We start from the raw sequence: 19,851 nt of genomic DNA on the forward strand, positions 1-19,851 counted from the left end.
ATTATAAAAAAGATAAGAGATGATAAATGTTGGTGAGGGAGTGGAGAAAAGGGACCCCTACGATGCAGTTGTGAGAATGTAAACTAGGACAGCCATTTAGGAAAGAGCATGAAGTCTCCTAAATAAGTGAAAAAATAGAACTATTTTATGACCCAGCAATCCCTCTTTAGGGTGTATGCCCAAAGGAGATGAACTCACCACCTTGTAAAGATATCTACACTCCTGTGTTCATTGTAGCATTATTCACAGTAGCCAAAATATGGACACACACTCAGTGATTGTTGAAGGATGAGTGGATAACAAATATGTGTACACACACACACACACACACACACAATACAAGCCCATACACAATGGAATATTATTCAGCTTTAAAGAGAAGAAGATCCTGCTGTTTGCCAGAGTGTGGATGGACCTGGAAGACATTATTTACTAAGTGAGATAAGCAAGACACAGGAAAAAAATTTTGTATGATCTCACATGTGAAATCTTTTTCTTGAAAAAAAGGTCAAACATGTAAGCATAGAGAATAAAACAGTGGATAGTAGGAAGGTCAAATGGGGCCAGGTAGGTCAAAGGATATAAAGTAGCAGATATGTAGGAGGAACAAATCTAGAGGTCCAGTGTACAGCGTGAGAACTACTGTTAATAATAGTGCTTTGGGGATGCTTGTTAAAGAAGTAGATTTTAGCTGCTCTAGTCACACATACAAAAGGAGTTGTGTCAGATGACAGATATGTTAATCGGCTTTACTGTTACAATCATTTTACTATCCATATGTGTCCTATAATGTTGTAAACCTCAAATATGAACAATAAAATATGTTAAGAATAAGTGAGGGCAGTATCCATTTTGGCTTCTGCAACAGAAGTCTACATCTTCGCTTGTGGGCTTCTTGTTGATATTTAGTCCTCTCAAGGCTGATAGACCTTTCCTCCTAATAGGTCCTTGTGAGTTAGGAAGAGACATTCTGTCTTGATGGGGGCAGCCGCTTATTCCAAAGCAGTCTTTGATCCCAACATACAGAACAGCCATTCTTTATGTGAGGTTGTTGTGTTATTATTAAGAAGCGCCTAAAACTTGCCAGAAAGCAGGCTGTTCTGTAATCAGCCTTTTAAAATTTTTTGGTGGAAATTTTGTTAATTTTTATAATTTTAATGGATGTATTATGTGGTATAATACAATATAGTAGCTAAGAGAGTGAGCCAAGTCAGTCTACTGGACATAAGAGTCTTGGTTCTGCCATTTACTGTTTGTGTGATGTATTGTAAGTTTTAACTTCTCTGTACCTCGGTTTCCTTATCTGTAAAACTAGATGATTACTGGATCCACCTAAGGAGCTTTATTATAAGAAGTAAATGAGCAATCCCCAGCTCATAGCTTATGCACAATATATATAATAATATAAATACCGTTGGACAAGAAGTTTTCTCTTTTAGGGCTCTTGGGATCCCAAGAAGTAAATTTGAGCTGTTGCGTGTAGTAGGACTTTGAGGCCTCTGTTGCCTTTGTTTTGGTGTGATAGGACATATTTAGAACAACTTTCTGAGAAATGTCCTGGCTTTATTTCTGATTACTCTCTTACTTGCTTTAGTTTGTAACCATTTCTCTTTAGACTCTGCTCTGTGCTAGGCTCCTGAACCTCACAGAAGAGGGAACTCTTTGCTGAGGCAGGGGAGTCTGTAGGTGGCCAGCAAAGACCACAGTCCCCAGTACTGTAGTATTGGGCAAGTTCAATGACCTAGTAAAGGTTCACATGAGAGAAAATTCAAAGATGATTGTGTAAATAGCTATCATGGATTGAGTGCTTTTCTCTTTGGCACTGTGTTTAATTTTGCTTATATATTAATTCATTTATTTCTCACCAAACCCTAGGGACAGATAAGGAAACTGAGGCACAAAATAGTAAATTAATTTGCCCAAGTTCTTATAGCAAATTATGTGGTGAGGCCATGATTTGAATTCAGGCCATCTGTTTCTAGAGCCATTCTGTTAACCAGGGAGTCCCTGTCTTTTAGATTGAACTGGCTCCTTCAGAAATGCTGCTGTGAACTGCATTTGATGTGGTGCTGCTATTGGGGTTATTGTGAGAAGAAGTCTTGTGAAACCTGGATATTATGGGAATAATATCTGGATATTCTGTATCACACAGGATCTTCTTTGTGAGGACTCCTGGGATAAATTTGTTTTTAATAACTAGAATAGGTAAATTCCCTGAGCAAATTATTCTGCTTTTATTTCCTAGACATTGTAAACTTTCTTCTACTAGACAACTAATTATTGTATTTGTAACCCACCCTTAGTTTGTCCTTATAGTTTTGTCAACTTTGCCTTCAACTTGTCACTACGTTTGCTTTTCTTTTGAATTCATTCCACATTTTAAAAGTCTTTTTTTGTTTGTTTGTTTGTTTGTTTTGTTTTGAGTCAGAGTCTCACTCTGTTGCCCAGGCTGGAGTGCAGTGGCATGTTCACAGCTGCTGCAGCCTCGACCTGCTAGGCTCAGGCTATCCTTCCTTCTCAGCCTTCCAAGTGGCTGGAACTACAGACACATGCTAACACGCATGGCTTATTTTTTTTTATTTATAGTCGAGACAAGGTCTCACCAAGTTGCTCAGGCTGATCTCAAGCTCCTGAACTCTGGCAATCCTATCGCCTCTGTCTTCCAAAGTGCTGGGATTACAGGCTTGAGCCACTGCGCCCAGCCTTAAAAGTCGTTTTAAAATTCAGATTATTCACACATATGGAAAATTGTGCCAATAGTGTGGGAAAGCATAAAATGATAAATCTTCTCTCCCATACCAATTCCTACCCCTAGTTTTTTTCTCTCTACAAGGTACTTCTTTTGTATGTAGAGATGTTTTATGTGTGAATAACATATATGTACATTACTTTAAATAATGGAATTATGATAGTATTCATTGTTCCTTACATTCTTTTTTTATTTTAAGATTTTTTTTAACTAGAGAAATTATCATAAGATGTATAAATGAAAGGTGAAGACTAACTCCCAACCATCATTGTCTATCTCTCTAATGTATCCAATGTTAGCACTGCCCATGCATGTCTCCATGCTACGTTATCTTAATTATAATACCTGGTTTAACATACTGTGTTATCACCTGAGCTGTGAACTCTTTGCAAACCTGAATGATGACTTGGTCATTATAATGTCCCTGGTGCCTGACACACTGACCAGCACACAGTGTGCCATCAACATGCAATTAGGGCAAATACCCCAATAAAAGAACAGATAAAGAAATTAGTGCTATTTTCTTTGAATAGAATATTTTATTTTTAAAAAGTTGAAATGGAACCTGAGTATTACTCTAGGACATGAAATCGAGAAAACTAGATTATTTTCTAGTAAATAGAGGAAAAAAATTCAGATGGAATGCAATCATGGAAATACTCAGCTTGGAGTGCTTTCTGTTGCCAGTATAACAGCAAGGGCACGTGGGAGTGCTTTCTGTTGCCAGTATAACAGCAAGGGCACGTGGGTCTTTAAGTGACTGTGGAATATAAACGAGAATTCTGGACATGTTTATATGGCTGGCTGGGAAATTTACTCAGCACAACATTCAACAAATGTCTATTGAGCAGTCTCTGCATTCAGGGCACTGGGTTGAACTATAAGGACCTATAGGCAACTTGTGCTTTTTGCTCTTAAGGCTTCCACAGGTAAGAGAATTGAAGACCTAGCTTATCCCACTCCTCTGTCCCTCGCCTCCCCAAATAAAGGAGATTTGAGAGAACCCTCCAAATTTATGGTACCCTACCATGCCTGGCCAATTATAATCTCTAATACAGATGACTTTTCCTGCTTTCTCACAGTCTCTTCTTTTTATAAGAGCCTGGTCATCTTTTTACCTATAACTTCTAATGCCTTGTCATGGAAATGCTTTGCTTTGCTTTTCCCAAGGAGTGGTTTTGAAAAATGTTTTTACACTGTGTTCTAAACTCTGTAAGAAATAGAAAACAAACATATGGTAAGGAAAAATTTGTTCAGGATATATTTTGACCACTATCTGTGACTTTTTAAATATGTTCACAAGAATTGAAAAGGAAATCTTTTAATAGCATGTCGTCTGCGTGAGAAAAACAATAGCAGTGCTGTCATTATCTTTGGATATCCATTTTTCTCTAAAGATTTCACACGGTCTGTAGCTATCACATTGTCTTTTTTCATTATTTTCTCTTTTGCCTCAGTTTGGTCCTGAATTCTTTTGAAAGAAAAATTTATCTGTGCCACGCCTCCCTGCTTTTTAGATAGGTAAATTTGTTGCATTATGGAAAGAAAATATTTGACTCTGAAGCTATTTCAAAAATAACAATCTCTCTCCTAGAGTGCATGCTTTAGATGCATTGAAATTTGATATTTAAACATAGAGGCATGATCATTAGAAATGGCTCCTCGTTCTAATGTGACAGAACAAAGAAATGTGCATTTTATGTTCAGACAATAAATCTGTAGGGATTCCTATCTGGAGTGGGAGTGATGGTGGGAAGTCAGGGTGGTCATGTGCAGCCAGAGCAATCTGGGTTGCTTTTTAGCATCAATTCAAGAAAAGAAGGAAAAAAGAGAACCCAAACCAAATCCAAGCATAGTTGTATCATAAAAAGAGACATGGAAGAAAAAGGCTTATTTAAATTTGCTATCCCTGATGTTTCTAATTATATTTTTAAATGAAATGAATATTAGAAAATCATTTCAATTAAGCATGTAAGATTACCTACTAGACTAGCAGCCTGAGAATTATGAGATCTATTAATTATAAAGAATTTCCCAAGTACCAAATGTACCATTTGTAGACAGTCTGTAATTTACGAGTTATGGGCAATAAGTGGAAAGGCGCACAGTGGTTCACATTTTTCATCTCAGACTGACAAAACCTTTCTCCCCCACTTAGAGTTATGGGAAGACGCTTGACATTTCTTCTCTTCTGCATGTATTTTCTCCAGTGGTTCATTAGTAGTTCAGAGGGTTCTTGTTTTCCTAGAGCAAGTCTAATCCTGACATGTTCACTCCTCAGGTGTAGAATGTGATTTTGCCTTTCTCTCTTACATTCAGAGCAAGCAATGTAAAGTTGTCAGGGATATTTAGCTAAGAATCACCAGCACCTTTGAAAACTAGAATCCCTGCAGAGAGCCAAATACACAAAGTAACAGTATCCAGAAGCATTAAAGCTGCCCAACTGCCAGGCTCCCCACTGGGACACAGGCAAATGTCTGTAAGGAATGCTGCTTGCAGCTGTACTTGATGGAAGTGTTTCATCGCTAGTGCGTTTTGATATAAAAGATCCTCTATCTTTTTTTGTATTATATTGCAAATAATCAAAGGATAATTTTTAGGCTATTGTTACCAAAAGATGTTTGAAACTGGATTGGCTTACAGACACATTGCTGGTGTCTTTTAAATAAGGGTATTCTGTTCTCTAGTACAACAGTTGGCAAAGCATCAGGACAGACTATTACAATAGCTGAGTACTCAGTCATAATTATCTTCAGCTGAAATCCTTGAGCTCTGGCATAGTATTCAAGGCTGTTTCTATTTTTTCCAATTATATGCAATTTCTCATGACTATAAACCTGGCTTTCATTTTTATTTTTGCTGATTGGAGTATATTTCTTCTTACCAACTTAAAACACTTTGGAGCCAACATGTTTCACATATTTGCTATATTTCATATTAAACGATGTCTGGATTCCATACTGTGGTCTCTTTTGGCTAGTACAATTGCACAATTAAATAAAATGGGCTGGGGAGGTCACCATAAAAGGCAGAGCATCACTGGTGCAGACTGGAGACAAGGCAGTGTCTGAAGGTAGCTGTCGGGACAAAGACCCTAGAAAAAGATCCAGAGATGTGAGGTCCACCAACCCACATTCCCACAGGGCAGAGAATGTGATGTCGTCTTTGGAACCTCCTGCCAGGCATGTTGTTGGCATGCAGTAGATAGCTACTGCAAGGAAGATTCAAATATGCCATGGAGAATGGTCAGTCATAGTGCTATGATCTTAAAAATATTTATCCCAATGGTAAATGAAAGCCTGAAATTGGGTGTTAACGGTACCTATTATTAGCACTTGAATTTCTTGATAAAAATCCCATTTCAGTTCAAATCTTTAGGAGACTGATATTGTTTCACATTCATTTAGCACCATGTGGCTCTCTTCCTTTGAAAACATGATGCTTTTGAGCTACTGATTTTCATTGATGCTTCCAAACCACCATCCAGTTAAACATGCGCAATGTATATATTTTCTGTTTTTCCAAAGTAAAAAGTGGTAGTGCTTTTTAAAATGCACTAAGAGTGGTCGAGCAGTAACTAGAAGGAACCCAGATACCTGGTGACTTTGTGGAACCACTATGTCCTGGATCCCCTCTCTCCAGACTTTTTACACAACAAATGAATGTCTACCTTTTTTCTTAAGCCCCTGCTTCCTTGAGTTTTTCTGTTCTTTGCAGCCAAACCTAACCTACACAAATACAGTTGCTAAATCTTTTCTTCAAGCATCATTATATATGAGATTTCTTGGCAGAAGTGAAAAGAAAGGTAAAGATGTTTTTTTTACCAGCACAAATTCTAGCACAACCACAAATTCTAAAAATGCTTATTTTTCCTTAAATGTATGTGTCTCTTAAGGTATTTAAATTTTTGACTTCCCATGATGCTAGCTCTAACATTTCAAGGAGAAAGAAAATCAGGAATTGAAATGTGATGGGTATGATGAAATAAATGTTATTTAAATATTTACTGTCTTTAGTGTAAGTTACTGCTTAGTAATCCTTGTATTAAAAGACTACCTTTGCCGAGTGAACACTTGCTCTGTGCTGGGCACTATTGAAACATCTTCCTCCATGGAAAATCTCATGGAACACACAGCACCCTCAGATGGTGGAAACTATTATATCCCCCCTAAGCAGATGAAGAAATACTTCCTAGCCTACTCTAGTAACCCTGCACCCTCTTCACCTGCTCTCCTTTTTCCTTTTCTCGGACACACTCATTACCCTCTCACTTGCTGTATAATTTCTTTTATCTCTTGGTTTATTTTTGACTCTGCGCAGTAACATATAAACTCTGTGAGGCCATGTATCTGTGTGTTCCTTGCTCTGTGCCACATGCCACAACAGTGACTGACGTACAGCAGTTGCTCAACAAAGTCTCACTGAAATGCAATAGAGAGATGATGCCACTTGCTCAAGATTATGCAGCTAGTAAGTGAATGAACTGCAGTTTGAGCCCAGGCAGTCTAGCTCAAGAATTATTATGGTGTATTATCTTCTAAGTTGATTTTTTTTTTAAAGGAGGGGAGCTTTTTTAAGCTCAAGTTAAGGAGTCACAGATAATAAGAATCCATATAAAATGACAAAGTGCACAAGCAAAGATAATCAGGTCATTATAAAAGACAGTCTGAATTCATATTTTTTCCTTCTTAATCATCTAAAAACCACAATAGTGTAGAAATATAAATGTATCTGTATTGATAGGCCTGTTACAAATGTAAGTATAATATGTTCTCTAATAACAGAACAACGAAGGTGAATGAGAGAAAGCTCTTTTGGAATAGATAAGTATCTCTTGATCTGATAATAACTCAATACACTTGAACAAATGAAGATAACCAGAAATGGGGAATAAGAAGGTTTATATCAAACAAGTGTAAGGTTAATATCAAAAAAGTGGTATATATATTGCTCTGCTTTCTTTTCTTAACTTTTTTAGAGAGCTAGATGTATTGTGATGAGATTTCCTTTGGAATATAGCTTTGAGGTTTTTTTAAAGTTAATTATTAGCTTTTTTTTTTGCTTGCCTCATTTTCTTTCTATACCAAAGTGCTTCCTTTTTCTAACTGTTGACAAAGTGCTGTTCTAAATTTGTTATGAAATGGCTTGGGGGTTTTGAGATAATATTTTTTAACAAGTAGTTAGGTTTAGAGAAAAATTGAACCAAGTACAGAGGGTTCCCCTATACCATTCACCCTGCCTTCCTCCCATCTTCCCAGCTTTCCCATTTATTAACATTTTGCATTATTAATGTGGTGCTTTTGTTACAACTGATGCATCCATATTAAAACACTATGATTGGCTGAAGTCCATAGTCCACCGTAGGGTTCACTCCTTGGTGTTGTCCATTCTCTGGGTTTAGACAAATGTATAATGACCTGTATTCGTCGGTATAATATTTTGCAGAGTAGTTTCACTGCCCTAAATATTCTTTCTGCTGTACCTGTTCATCCCTCCTCACCTCCCTAGACCTGATCTTTTTTGCCGTCTCTAACGTTTTGCCTTTTCCAGAATGTCATATTGTTGTCATCATGCAGGATGTAGCCTTTTCAGATGGGTTTCTTTCACTTAGTAGTATGCATTTAACGTTCAACCATGTCTTTGTGTGGCTTGATAGCTCGTTTCTTTTTGTCTCTGAATAATATTCCATTAAGTGGATACAGCACAGTTTATTCACCTGACTGACATTTTGGTTGCTTCCATATTTTGGTAATTATGAATAAAACTGGTATGAACATTTGTGTGCCTGTTTTTGTGCACACCTAAGTTTTCAACTCATTTGGATAAATACCAAGGAGCATGATTGCTGGGTCATAAAATAATCATTTTTACTGAGTCTTTATAACATGCCTACACTGAGAGCCAACATCAAGAAGCAGTTTAAATTTGAGTGAGGCATGAGTGGTGCCACAAGTTTTTGTTTTTTGTTTTCAGGCTCTCTTCTCTTGGAGAGTCTCCTAAAACCATATTTCAGTGCTGTATATAAAAGGCCTGAGAGATGTGCATATACTTAAAGACACTGTTTCCTAAGGGCTCAGATCAGTTCTCTTGTCAGCACATCATTTTATGAACAGCACATTTTGTTTTTATATTGTTAAATACGTTAACATTGTTTAAATAAATATGAATATTAAAGGAGTAAATATTGTTGGGGCCAGGCGCGGTGGCTCAAGCCTGTGATCCCAGCACTTTGGGAGGCCGAGGCGAGAGGATTGCCTGAGCTCAGGGGTTCCAGACCAGCCTGGGCAACTTAGTGAGACCTCGTTTTTACAATAAAATCAAAAAATAAGCCAGGCGTGGTAGTGCCTGCCTGTAGTTCCAGCTACTTGGAAGGCTAAGGTGGAGGGATCGCCTGAGCCCAGCAGTTTGAGGCTGCGGTGGCCGGGAGCGTGCCACTGCACTCCAGCCTGGGCAGCAGAGTGAGACTCCAACTCAAAAAAAAAAGAAAAAGAGTAAATATTGTTAAATAAAAGGTAATCAAAACTGGGTTTAGTGGCCTATGTTGTGCCCATAATCATCACTACTAAGGAGACTGAGGCGGGAGGGTTGCATGAGCCCAGGAGTACGAGTCCATTCTGGGCAATATAGCAAGACCCCCATCTCTAAAAATAAGTAATTTAAAAGGTTATCTACACACAAAGAACAGTGTATGTCATAGAAAGCTGGCAAAAGTTATCAAATCTAACATGGATAAGTCTCTTCTGTTTTCTACATATAGTTTGCCATTATTTTATTTTATTTTTATTATAAATTGGAGAAGCTAAGCAGTGTGTTTCTGGATTGAGATTTGCTGTGTTCAGCAAATGAATGGTCCGCACTGTCCAAGTGGCATTTAGAAAACCTTGAAGCAGAAAACACCAGACCTTAGCTAGCAATGCACTCCGTCAGTTTCTTGATGCACAGTTGAGGACAAACAAGTAGCACGGCATCACAGTTCTGCTTATGGGGTTGTTTCGTCAGTAAAGTGGCTGTTGTGTCCTATGGCTTGGAGAGGTTTCCTGAAGTGCTTTTCTTTATCCAGCCCAGCCCTGCCTCTTGAGCTTTCTTCCATGTCATCCTCCTGCCTGTCTTGACTGATCATGAACTATTGATTCTACACTCTTGATGTATTTTTCTACATGAAGTAAAAGTGATCAGAGATTTGAGTATTTGTGTTTCCTCTTTCATAAAGCTCTCTACTTCTGTTAACTATTTGGCTTTTTAAATTTCTTGTCTTATCTGTTCTCTCTAGATAAAAGACACCACTGTATTATTCACCCAGCCCGGACAACTCAGGGTCATCATTGATTCTTTTCTGTGTTCCAGATAAGGAAAACAGAGCAGGCAAAAATAGAAACATTGAGTGTGAGCCTCTGTTAATTAAGCAAGTATTGGAGTACTTATCAGTTTTGATGTGCTATAGCCAAGATAATAGGCTACACCTTCAAATAGTTCTGCCTAGTGTGGGAGGCAGACTGATAAACAGACATTTGCAGCAAAATGGATACATGTTGTGAAAGAAATATGCATGGAGGGACCTTCTATGAAGCTTATTTGGGAAAAACTGTCAACAGTTGTGTATGGCTTGAGCATAATGCTTGTCTTCAGTGGGGGCTTGTGTGCAGGGACAGGGATGTTCACACACAAATCTGGAAAGGCGGGTTGAGACCAGGTGGTAAATTGCCTTGAAACTGTGTTAAGGAATCTGAGATTTATTGAATAATTGGTGTTGAATACTCAAATGTTTTATAAAATGCAAAAGAACAAGCAAACCTAGATTTCCAACTTATTTTCTAGCTTTCTTTAGGGCTTTACATTTTATCCCATAGGGATTTCAAAAACTCTTTGAGCTTAAAACCAAACTCATTGTCTTGGCTTCCCCATTTTTCTTCCTCTGGCCTCTCCCATCTTATTTAGAGGCCTCATCTTCTATGGCCGTCAGCTAAGCCACAGATCTTGGGGTCATGTTCACCTTCTCTTCATCTTCTACCCCATGGTTAATATGACAGCGTATCCCAACAAGTCCTTCCCTGAATGATGCTCCAGTTCATACCCTGCTTTTCATTTTCAACTCTAATCTTTTATCAAGTTAGCACCATTAAGCCACACTAATTATTCTTTGGTATGCAGAGATCAGGTAAATTATTTCACTTTATTGCTTCAGGACATGGGGCTAAAATGCTAGTAAATCTTTTTATATGCTTAGGGTTGTACATATGTCACATGCTTTTTAAGAATATTGGAAACAATACCAGTGCACTAGACATTCGTAGAATGGGCACTGTATACCATTGTCTTTCTGCTCTGCTACACTAGTACATGACTTCCGTCTTCCAGATTATTTCCTGGTACAAGATGTCTGCTAGAACTCTAGCATCAAAGAAATAACACCCCCAAAGAAGGAACAGTGGACAGGTAAAAAGTTTCTCTCTAGCTATATCATCTCTTATTAAGCAGCCTTTATAGACATGCTACATACCATTTCCACTTCATAAACCAGATCTGAATCAGAAGGCACTATCTACTTGCAAGAAGACTAAGAAATGTCATCTTTGCTTTTCCAGGAGACACTGTGCTCAATGGAAAGTTGAGGATCTGTCAGCAGGGGAGAAAAAAGAGAATGATGTTGGTATAGGTAACTAGAGAAGGATGGCAAGTAGCTCTTCTCAGGATAGGTAAATCTACTCTTTTCATGCTGGACAAAATAAACCTGTTATTACTGGTACTGTTGAGTGTTGTATGTCTCAGATACTTATACTTTATGGCTACCATTCTATAAAGTATCTTTATTAAAATAAATGGTGAAATGTCCTTCCAGGTTTCACTTTCTGCTCTCCTACTTGTCAAGTCATGTGAAGTGTCAGATATTTTGAACCTGAGCACTGTTGCTCACAAAAAGGTAGGACCATGCAGAGCAGCTAAATTGGGTGATGACAAACTGCTCTTTCATCGAATTCCTCACTTGACACATTGTGTGTTGTAGGTTTCACAGCAACTTACCTCAGTGAGATGCCTCTCAACCTGCAGCAGATCTGTCATCTGGGGAGTTCATTAAAATATACATATAACTGGGCACCAACCCCGCCCCCCCAGGCTCTATTTTAATAAATATAGAGCCTGTCCCAGGATTCTGTAAGTTACAAAAATAAAAGAGATTCTGGTATACACCCTTAGTTGAAAATTGTTCCCTTATAAATTTACAGCATTTGATTAAATGTTTCCCAGGAATCATAGCCACTGCATGAAGTCATATCCTCTTGGCTTATTCTGAGATATAAATTAGATTCTGAGATATAAATTAGAGGTCTGGATCAACATATACGATTATATCAGAAGAATGTATAGTATAGGAACAGCAGATCTTTTTCAAAGCCAGATTGAGTTGACTCACTGATCAAACATATTGAAGAATTAATTATTCATCATTTGGGTCTTCAATGTAAAAACGTAGCTTCAGAATCCTGATAATACTATCAGCATACTCTCTCTATTGAATTCATTTGTAGAACACTTCGTTGTTATCTTCTATTATCAAAATATGTTCTGATTGGGGTAATCTAAGGAATAATATCGATGACTTCCATCCCTACTCAGTTTTTACTTTTAAAATTCTTATCTCTTTTCAGTTTCATAAAACTCATGTGATAATCATTACGGCCATCTTACAAAGCAGAGAATTGAAACAAAATCACACTATTTTTTAAGCTGACAAGATGTCAGTTTAAATGAAGAAAGTGGTTAAGGGATTCATACAGAAAAGCAGCCGATTTGTCTGCGTTTCCTTTTTTTTCTTTCCTTTTCCAACTTGCCAAAGAACACCAGCCTTGTGAAAGATCTGAATTGCGGTAATACCTCTCTTCCCCCGCCACTTAGGTCTCGTTGCCTCCATCTCAGGGCTCTTTCCAGGAACCAGAAATAAAGTGAGCAAGGACCGCGCTTCAAGTTGCAACTTCATTCTCGCAAAAGGACACACAAAGTAGTGATGCTTTTGTCAGCTAAAAGCTAAATGTTTCTCTCTTCTCCTCTCCTTCATGCCTTCTCCTCCTCTGTGTGAATGGCTTACTTTATCCACCTAAAAATAAAGGTCAAAGCCAGCAAATAATGGATTCAAGACAGAAAAATGAAAGTTACAGTGACACAGTGATTTCTTTGAGGTTTTTGCCCAAAAGTTACCACTTCAGCGAAGCTTTGCCTGGTTACTCTGTCAATATCATCACCTCAGCACACCCTCTGACATTCCGTATTCCCTTTTCCTGCTGCATTCTCTTTCCTTAGCCTTCGTCATATCTAATATACCGTGTATTTTTGTTTATTTCTCTTGTTAATTGGCGATTTCTTCCACTAGGAAATAAGCTCTGGAAGAGCAGTGCTTTTCTGTTTGTTTCATTCCCTCCTAGGTTCCTAGCATCTGGAACACTGCCTGGCGCAGAGCAGGTGCTGGATAAATGCATTTTATTGAATGAATGAATGAGAATACATTAGGAACTTAATTGTCCCAGCATTCAGTTTGATTATTTTTTGCCACTTGGTAAAGTGGCGTCACTGAAATAAGTATAATCTGAAACTGAGGAAATCCGTGGTTCAGCTGACCTTCTAGTTCCATCTTGTTACTATTGGAGCTTGTTACAGATGCTGATTTTCCCTATATTAAGAGTTTTTGATTACTTCCTGTTTATACTGTAATTTTCCTCTCCTTGGGTGTCCTGTTAGATTTTCCAGGGACAATATTACAGTGAGTCCCATTATAAAACAGTTTGCTGTTGCAATGAGTGGATTCATTTCTATCTTGGATTAAATTTTATTCATTGGAACAGTAACTACATATAATATAATCCTCTTATGCTATTAGTTAAAAGATGTATGTTATTTCTTTTTGTAACTGATGGTATATGAAAGTGAGGCTATTCTTTCAGGTTGTATGTTCTCCAGTCAAAAGCTAAGTTGATCAATTCTGACTCAGCTTACATAATAAAACATGTATTTATTAAATTGATGGCTATTAATATCAACCAGTCCAAGCTGAGTTATTCCTATAGAGCTGAAAACATTTTTATGGTACCTAAACTGTGAGAAACTCTAATTGAAGGCCCTAAAATAGCATTGTTATTGAACTCAATGATGCATTTATTAAATAAATGGTAAGTACACTGTAGCTTGATATGCATTTTCTAGATCATAATTCCCAAAGATGTTGGAGTATTGTGTCTTCTCAGCTCTGTTACTAAAAATTTTTGTGTTAGAGAGAGCACAATGTTATTGTCTCACGACTGTTTCCCATCTAAAGGTTGCCTCATGCATACATTCTGAGTCATGGTCCTTGGAAGTGTAGGTTGAAGTTATGAAGTCATGTGTATACCTTAGCCGTGGAGGCTGATGACTTCAGCTTGTTTCAACTTCATGGCCTTTTTCAGTGTTGCTCATTTCGAATACAATAACAGCCTTGTTTTTCACCAGTTTGCACAGGCAAGTTCTGTAACGTGTGGTATCTGTGATGGAAGAATTGGGTATTTGGCACATAATAAGTGAAACCTCATCAGAATATGAACCAGATTACAAGGATCTTAAACATTGATGGGTTTATATTGTAGACATCAGTGAAATCAGAAATTCATTAGCTGTTGGGGTAAACAAAATGAAGAAGCATTTCAAAAATACAACAGAAGATAAAAGAGAGACCCAGTTCTTCTTGGTGTGTACTACCTGCATAAATATAGCTTGGCCAGTAATATACTGTGGCTACTTAGCTGTCCGGTTTTTGTTTCCAGGTAAATAGAGAGATAATTTGCTATTACATTTTCACTTTCATGCCAATGTCATTAATCACCCAGTCTTTCTGTCTCATTGATTTTAAGAGCTCTCTTGATTCATTGAGAGGAAAGCTTTATCTTATATTCAGCAAGCCTCCCCTGTATTGCTGGTTCAGCCTCTTGATATAGTTCAGTTGCATTAATCTCCTCCTACTTGTCCTTTACACCTCCTTCCCCCAAAAATGATTACACAATTTTGGAAGATCAGAAGCTGGGAAAACAGCAAGACAGGCTTGATTAAAACCAGAAACTGATTATCAAAACCTAACTGACTGGAGATCAATTCCTTCTTTGTAATTAACTCAGCAACTCAAAGGGGATAATTTCTTTATCCTAAATTAGAAGATAAATAATATATAAGGATGAACCACTCATTTAAGGGGTGTAGTTTAATCAGTTATCTTATTACTATTGAGTTAAGAATAAACCAAATTGTGATTCCCTTCTGAGTGCTGGTATCTGAAAGTAGTGGTGAAGAAAGGGGGTGATTATTTTCCTAAATTATGATCATCAAATTTTCATCAGTATTTGATTTAGAAAATTAGAAAATTTTAATTTTGAATACCAAACATAATATAAAACCTGAGCCTAACAGATAGAGGATACACTGGGAAGCAATTACTCACTTTGAGTTTTATTCAAACAAAATTGAATTAGCTTTTTATTGTCCTGATTAATAATGCTTTCATCGTGTTTTATAAAAGTGACTTAATTTTGTCGATGATTCAAACAGTCTAAATGCAGTGGATAAATGTGGCTCCTGAAAAAAAAAAGAGGTCAAATGTTCTCTGTGTGTTGTGGGGTTTCAAGTCTTGGGGTCAAAGTCAGCACTATTGTCAGAGCATGACGAACCAGGATTTGTCTTTTGGGAGAAAAAAAGAAGGCAGCAAAGAGGGTGTTGAAATGAATAGTTTGCTCAAAGCAAGTCCAGAAATTATTCAGACCAACTCTTAATTTTATGCACAAGCAGCCAGATGGGTGAATAGACTTACCCAGTGTCACCCAGCTGGTTAATGGCAGACTAAGGCCTGAGAGGGGCCTCCTGTGTCCTTTTTGGGTTTTTCTTTTTTTCCCTCCCCTTTTTCCTGCTCTTTCAGTAATTGCAGAGATTGGGAAATTCAGGAACGTTTATCTCTTTACTGGTAGATTCCCCTCGCCCTTCATGAAAGTGATGTTCTATGTTTATATAATTTAAAATGGGGCCAGTGTTTGGCTGCTTTACAGTTTCTGAATTTTGTATTTTCCTGCAACACTCTCAAATAATGATAGTATTGTACAATTTTTTGCTGTTAATATTTGAAAAATATGTCCATTTTTAGGTAGAAGATGACCGGCAGTTTCTTCTAGGATATGAGTTTAGGAAATATAGAACTGTTATATTGAGGATGTTTGGAATCATGATTCATATAACATGACCTATTACTTGTAGGTTTTCACCTATGTGGTATACAGGCCTAGTGACAAGATAACATTTTAAAAAGTAAATCAAATTTAAAGAAAAGTCAAGTCTAGAGTGCCCAATATTTTTTAACCTTTTCTTATATAATTTCTTTATCGTGTCCTCAGGAAGATGACTTTTTAAATAAACCTTAACTCAAGGTAAGTTAACTTCAAAAAATTGATGACTTGTGAAAATCCTGAAGGTTGCTTAGGCTGTACTGTCTCACAGGCCAACGTTCATGCTATTCTACAGCTATGGACTGTCTAATTCAACATTCTGTATTGTTAATCTCAACAAAGAGTCTTTCCCCATTCAACCTGATTGGATTCTGTATCTTTTGGATTCTTGATACTGTTTTTGGCTTTTGGCTAGGAAGATATGGAGAGGCTATACATCAAATGAAGTATCAGATGCTATGGGTGTAACATTGCACATGCTGAATATTGTTTATTTGGCAAATATATTTGAAGGAATTCCTATCTTGGGAACCAGCACTGTTGCCATATGTACTTTGAATTGGCCTGGAGGAAGCAGTCAAGTAGCATAGCACAGTGGCTTAAAGTACAAGGGAGTTTGTTCTTGCATCATGTCACAGCCCAGTATAAGTGACCTGGGTCAAGAAAGCAGCTCTGCTCCACATGGTCTTCAGAGATGGGTTCTTTGCTTTTTGTTGATTTGCCATCTTTGAGGCAGTAATTCTCAAACTTTATGGTGTCAGGACCCATTTACTCTTATAATAATTATATAGGATCTTAGACCTTTTTTAATATAATTCATATTAACTAGTGTCATACTATTGATATTTATTGTAATGAAAATTGAAGCTGAGGAATTTAAAAAACATTAATTTATGTAAGATAGCAACAATAAATCCTTGATATGGTAACATAAATGACTTTTGAAGAAACATAGCTATAGGCAACTATAAAAACAACTAAAAGCAACTATTTTCTATGCTTTTCATTTAAAATTAATTTGAATTATTGAATATTTTGCAGGTGGCAATGTATTACTAATGCTATTCATGTTTGTAAATATAGAGCAAATGTGAGGGTTTTTCTTTTACTGTTCTTATTTTTTGCTTTTCTTTTAAAACAAAAAATTAGACATTTTTGCAATTCTCTTTAATATACGGTTTAGTAGAAGAGAGCTGGCATCTCATTCCTCTTTTTACATTAAGTATGTTGCAATGTGTTCTTTTAGTTGAAGTATTTGAAGAAAATATGAACTTATATGATATGTAGAGGAGGCTTTTCAGCTTTTTTCCCTCTGGAGAATAGCGCAAGGAAAGGGATGTTTAGAAGAAATGATGTTGGAGATATGACTTGGTCCTTGAGATATAGGGAAATATGCACTCTTCCTTCCACCTGGCCATTCCTCTTCTCCATCTCCTGGCTACCTTCTGCTTGTCCTTCTGTCTTGAACTACAATAGCACCTCCAAGTGGAGCCTTTCCCACCCACCTCACCCTCCAAGGCTGCTGTGGTTTGAATGTGTCCCTACCAGAGTTCAAGTGTTGCCATTTGATAGTATTAAGAGGCAGGGCCTTAGGAAGTGATTAGAAATTAGGGCTTCCTCCTCATTAAGGGAATTAAGGCCCCTATAAAAGAGACTTCAGGAAGCATTTGGGTAGCTTGCCCTTCTGCCTTTTGCCATGTGAGCATGCAGCAAGGAGGCCGTCACCAGACCAAGAACCAGCCTCTTGATCCTGGACTTCCAACCTCCAGAGCTATGGAAAATTCTGTTGTTTGTTAATCACCCAGTCTGTGGTGCTCAGTGATAGCAGCTCAAAAGGGACTACAACAGTGTCAGTGTACTGCTTCTCTATATCTTGTGTTGATGCCCGTGGTAGTTTGTCATGTCATTGTTTTGGTTACCCAGGAGATGGCAAGTTCCCTGAGAATGGAGAGCTTGTGTGGTATGTCTTCGTGCCTGGCTCATGGTACCTATTCAATTAACACTTGAAAGAATGCATGACCGAGGAAGGTGCAATGATAGCACAAAGGGATTAGGGCCCAGGAAAATTGGTTTGGAAGTATAGTAAAGGAAGGGGGGTTGATGAGGATCTTGGAAGGTGAGAGTAGGTGACTGGGTGGCAAGATGGCTCATGATCACTGTAAAAATTTAGGGTTTTATTCTAGGTTATTTGCTCATTTTATTATATTCCCCATTCTGCTTCCCCTTAATTGGGAATTTAGAATCAAACTCTTAGTGATTTCTTTATACTTTAAATACTACTGTTAAAATAGAAACACCCCAAAGGCAGCTATTTTCTATGCTAGCTTTTAGTTTAAAATTCATTAGAATTATTGACTATTTTGAGAGTGGCAATGCATTGTTACTACTATTAATGTTGTTTGTAAATATAGAGCAAATGTGGGTTTTTAAACTTTGCATTTCATTTAAATTAACACATAATAATTGCACATATTTTTAGGGTACAATGTGATATTTTGATACATGTATACAGTGTGTGTAATGATCAAATCAGGGTGATTAGTATATCACCTCACATTTCTTTGTGTTAGGAGCATTCAAACCCACTCTTCTAGCTATTTGAAAATATACACTAATTGTTCATTATAGTCTCCCTACAGAACACTAGCACTTAATCCTGCTATCTAGCAGTAATTTTGTATTCGTTAGCCATCCTCTGGCGATCCCCTTCTTCCCCAGCCTTTCCCAGCCTCTAGTAACCACTATTCTACTCTCTACTTCTATAAGATCAACCTTTTAACTTTTGTATATGAGTAAGAAGCTGTGGTATTTGTCTTTCTGTGCCTGGCTTCTTTCACTTAACATAATGTCTGTCCTCCAAGCACATAAATATTGTTGTGAATGACAGGATTTAATTCTTTTTTATAGCTGAATAGTATTCCATCGTTTATGTATACCACCTTATCCATTCATCTGTTGGTGGACACTTAGGTTGATTCCCTATCTTGGCTATTATAAATAGTGCTACAGTAAACATGGGAGTCTAGATATCTCCTAAATATGCTGATTTACTTTCCTTTAATTATTATGAAGTAGTAGGATTGCTGGATCTATGATAGTTCTACTTTTAGTTTGCAAATGTGTTTTTTTTAATAAGAACTGTTAAAACTACATGAACTTGGGAACTTCCAGCAAGATAGTGACGGGGCAACCCGGTCTTTGAAAACCTCTGCAAAGGAGAACTGCAGTGGGTCTCTGACTCTTGCCCCGGGGACTACAGACCCCAACATCGCAGCCTGCTCTTCATATGAAGCTTGGCCGTTGCCACCGCTGGGGCATCACAGTGGTCTGGACAGCCACTGCAGCGCAGACACTGCCACCGCAGCCGCCACAGCCACCGCCACCGCCATGGCCGCCGGTAGCACATCGCACCACCCGGGCTGGAGGCGATCCACAACTTCAGTCCTTGAAGCCCCTTCAGGGAAGATCTGCTGGGATCACTGCCACCTCTCCTGCGACGGAGATGTCCTGCCTGCCGTAAGTCTCCTGCTGTCTGCCCTGAGGCAGGCAGCCAACTTGCCATCTTACCATCTTCAGCCTCTGCCGTCCCTATCCGGCCCCACCCCCTCTGGGGCGAGCAGCTGAGATAGCACCACCTGCTGGCGATTCAAGGTAACAACACCGAAACGGGAGAAACAAGCTTGATAAAGACACAGGCCAGAGTGGTGAACGGAGGGTGATCTGGGCTGTCCTTCACAGCAGACCAGGGGCAACTGACCCTAACTGCAAACTAATTTACCAGCTTGAAAAGAAAACTAGAATTCAGACCTGAAAGGACATTGGACTTAAACGAAATGTCTCAGAGTGTGCTTCATTGATTCTGTTAGTTTAATGACTTAA

The 19,851-nt window shown here is 38.0% G+C and overlaps 1 protein-coding gene across 1 annotated transcript in view; it reads left to right on the plus strand.

The window, feature by feature from the left end:
• The window catches only part of LOC103259017 (ceramide synthase 6-like), a 220,826-nt gene extending 201,230 nt beyond the window's left edge, over positions 1-19,596 (plus strand). Inside the window, exon 5 of the mRNA XM_021711662.1 lies at positions 19,144-19,596. Coding sequence (XP_021567337.1) covers positions 19,144-19,596 — 453 coding nt within the window. The remainder of the gene's footprint in view (positions 1-19,143) is intronic.
• The last annotated feature ends 255 nt before the right edge of the window (positions 19,597-19,851 follow it).

Source organism: Carlito syrichta, unplaced genomic scaffold, assembly GCF_000164805.1.
Source record: "Carlito syrichta isolate Samal-C Ts95f unplaced genomic scaffold, Tarsius_syrichta-2.0.1 Scaffold302443, whole genome shotgun sequence".
Classification (NCBI taxonomy): Eukaryota; Metazoa; Chordata; class Mammalia; order Primates; family Tarsiidae; genus Carlito; species Carlito syrichta.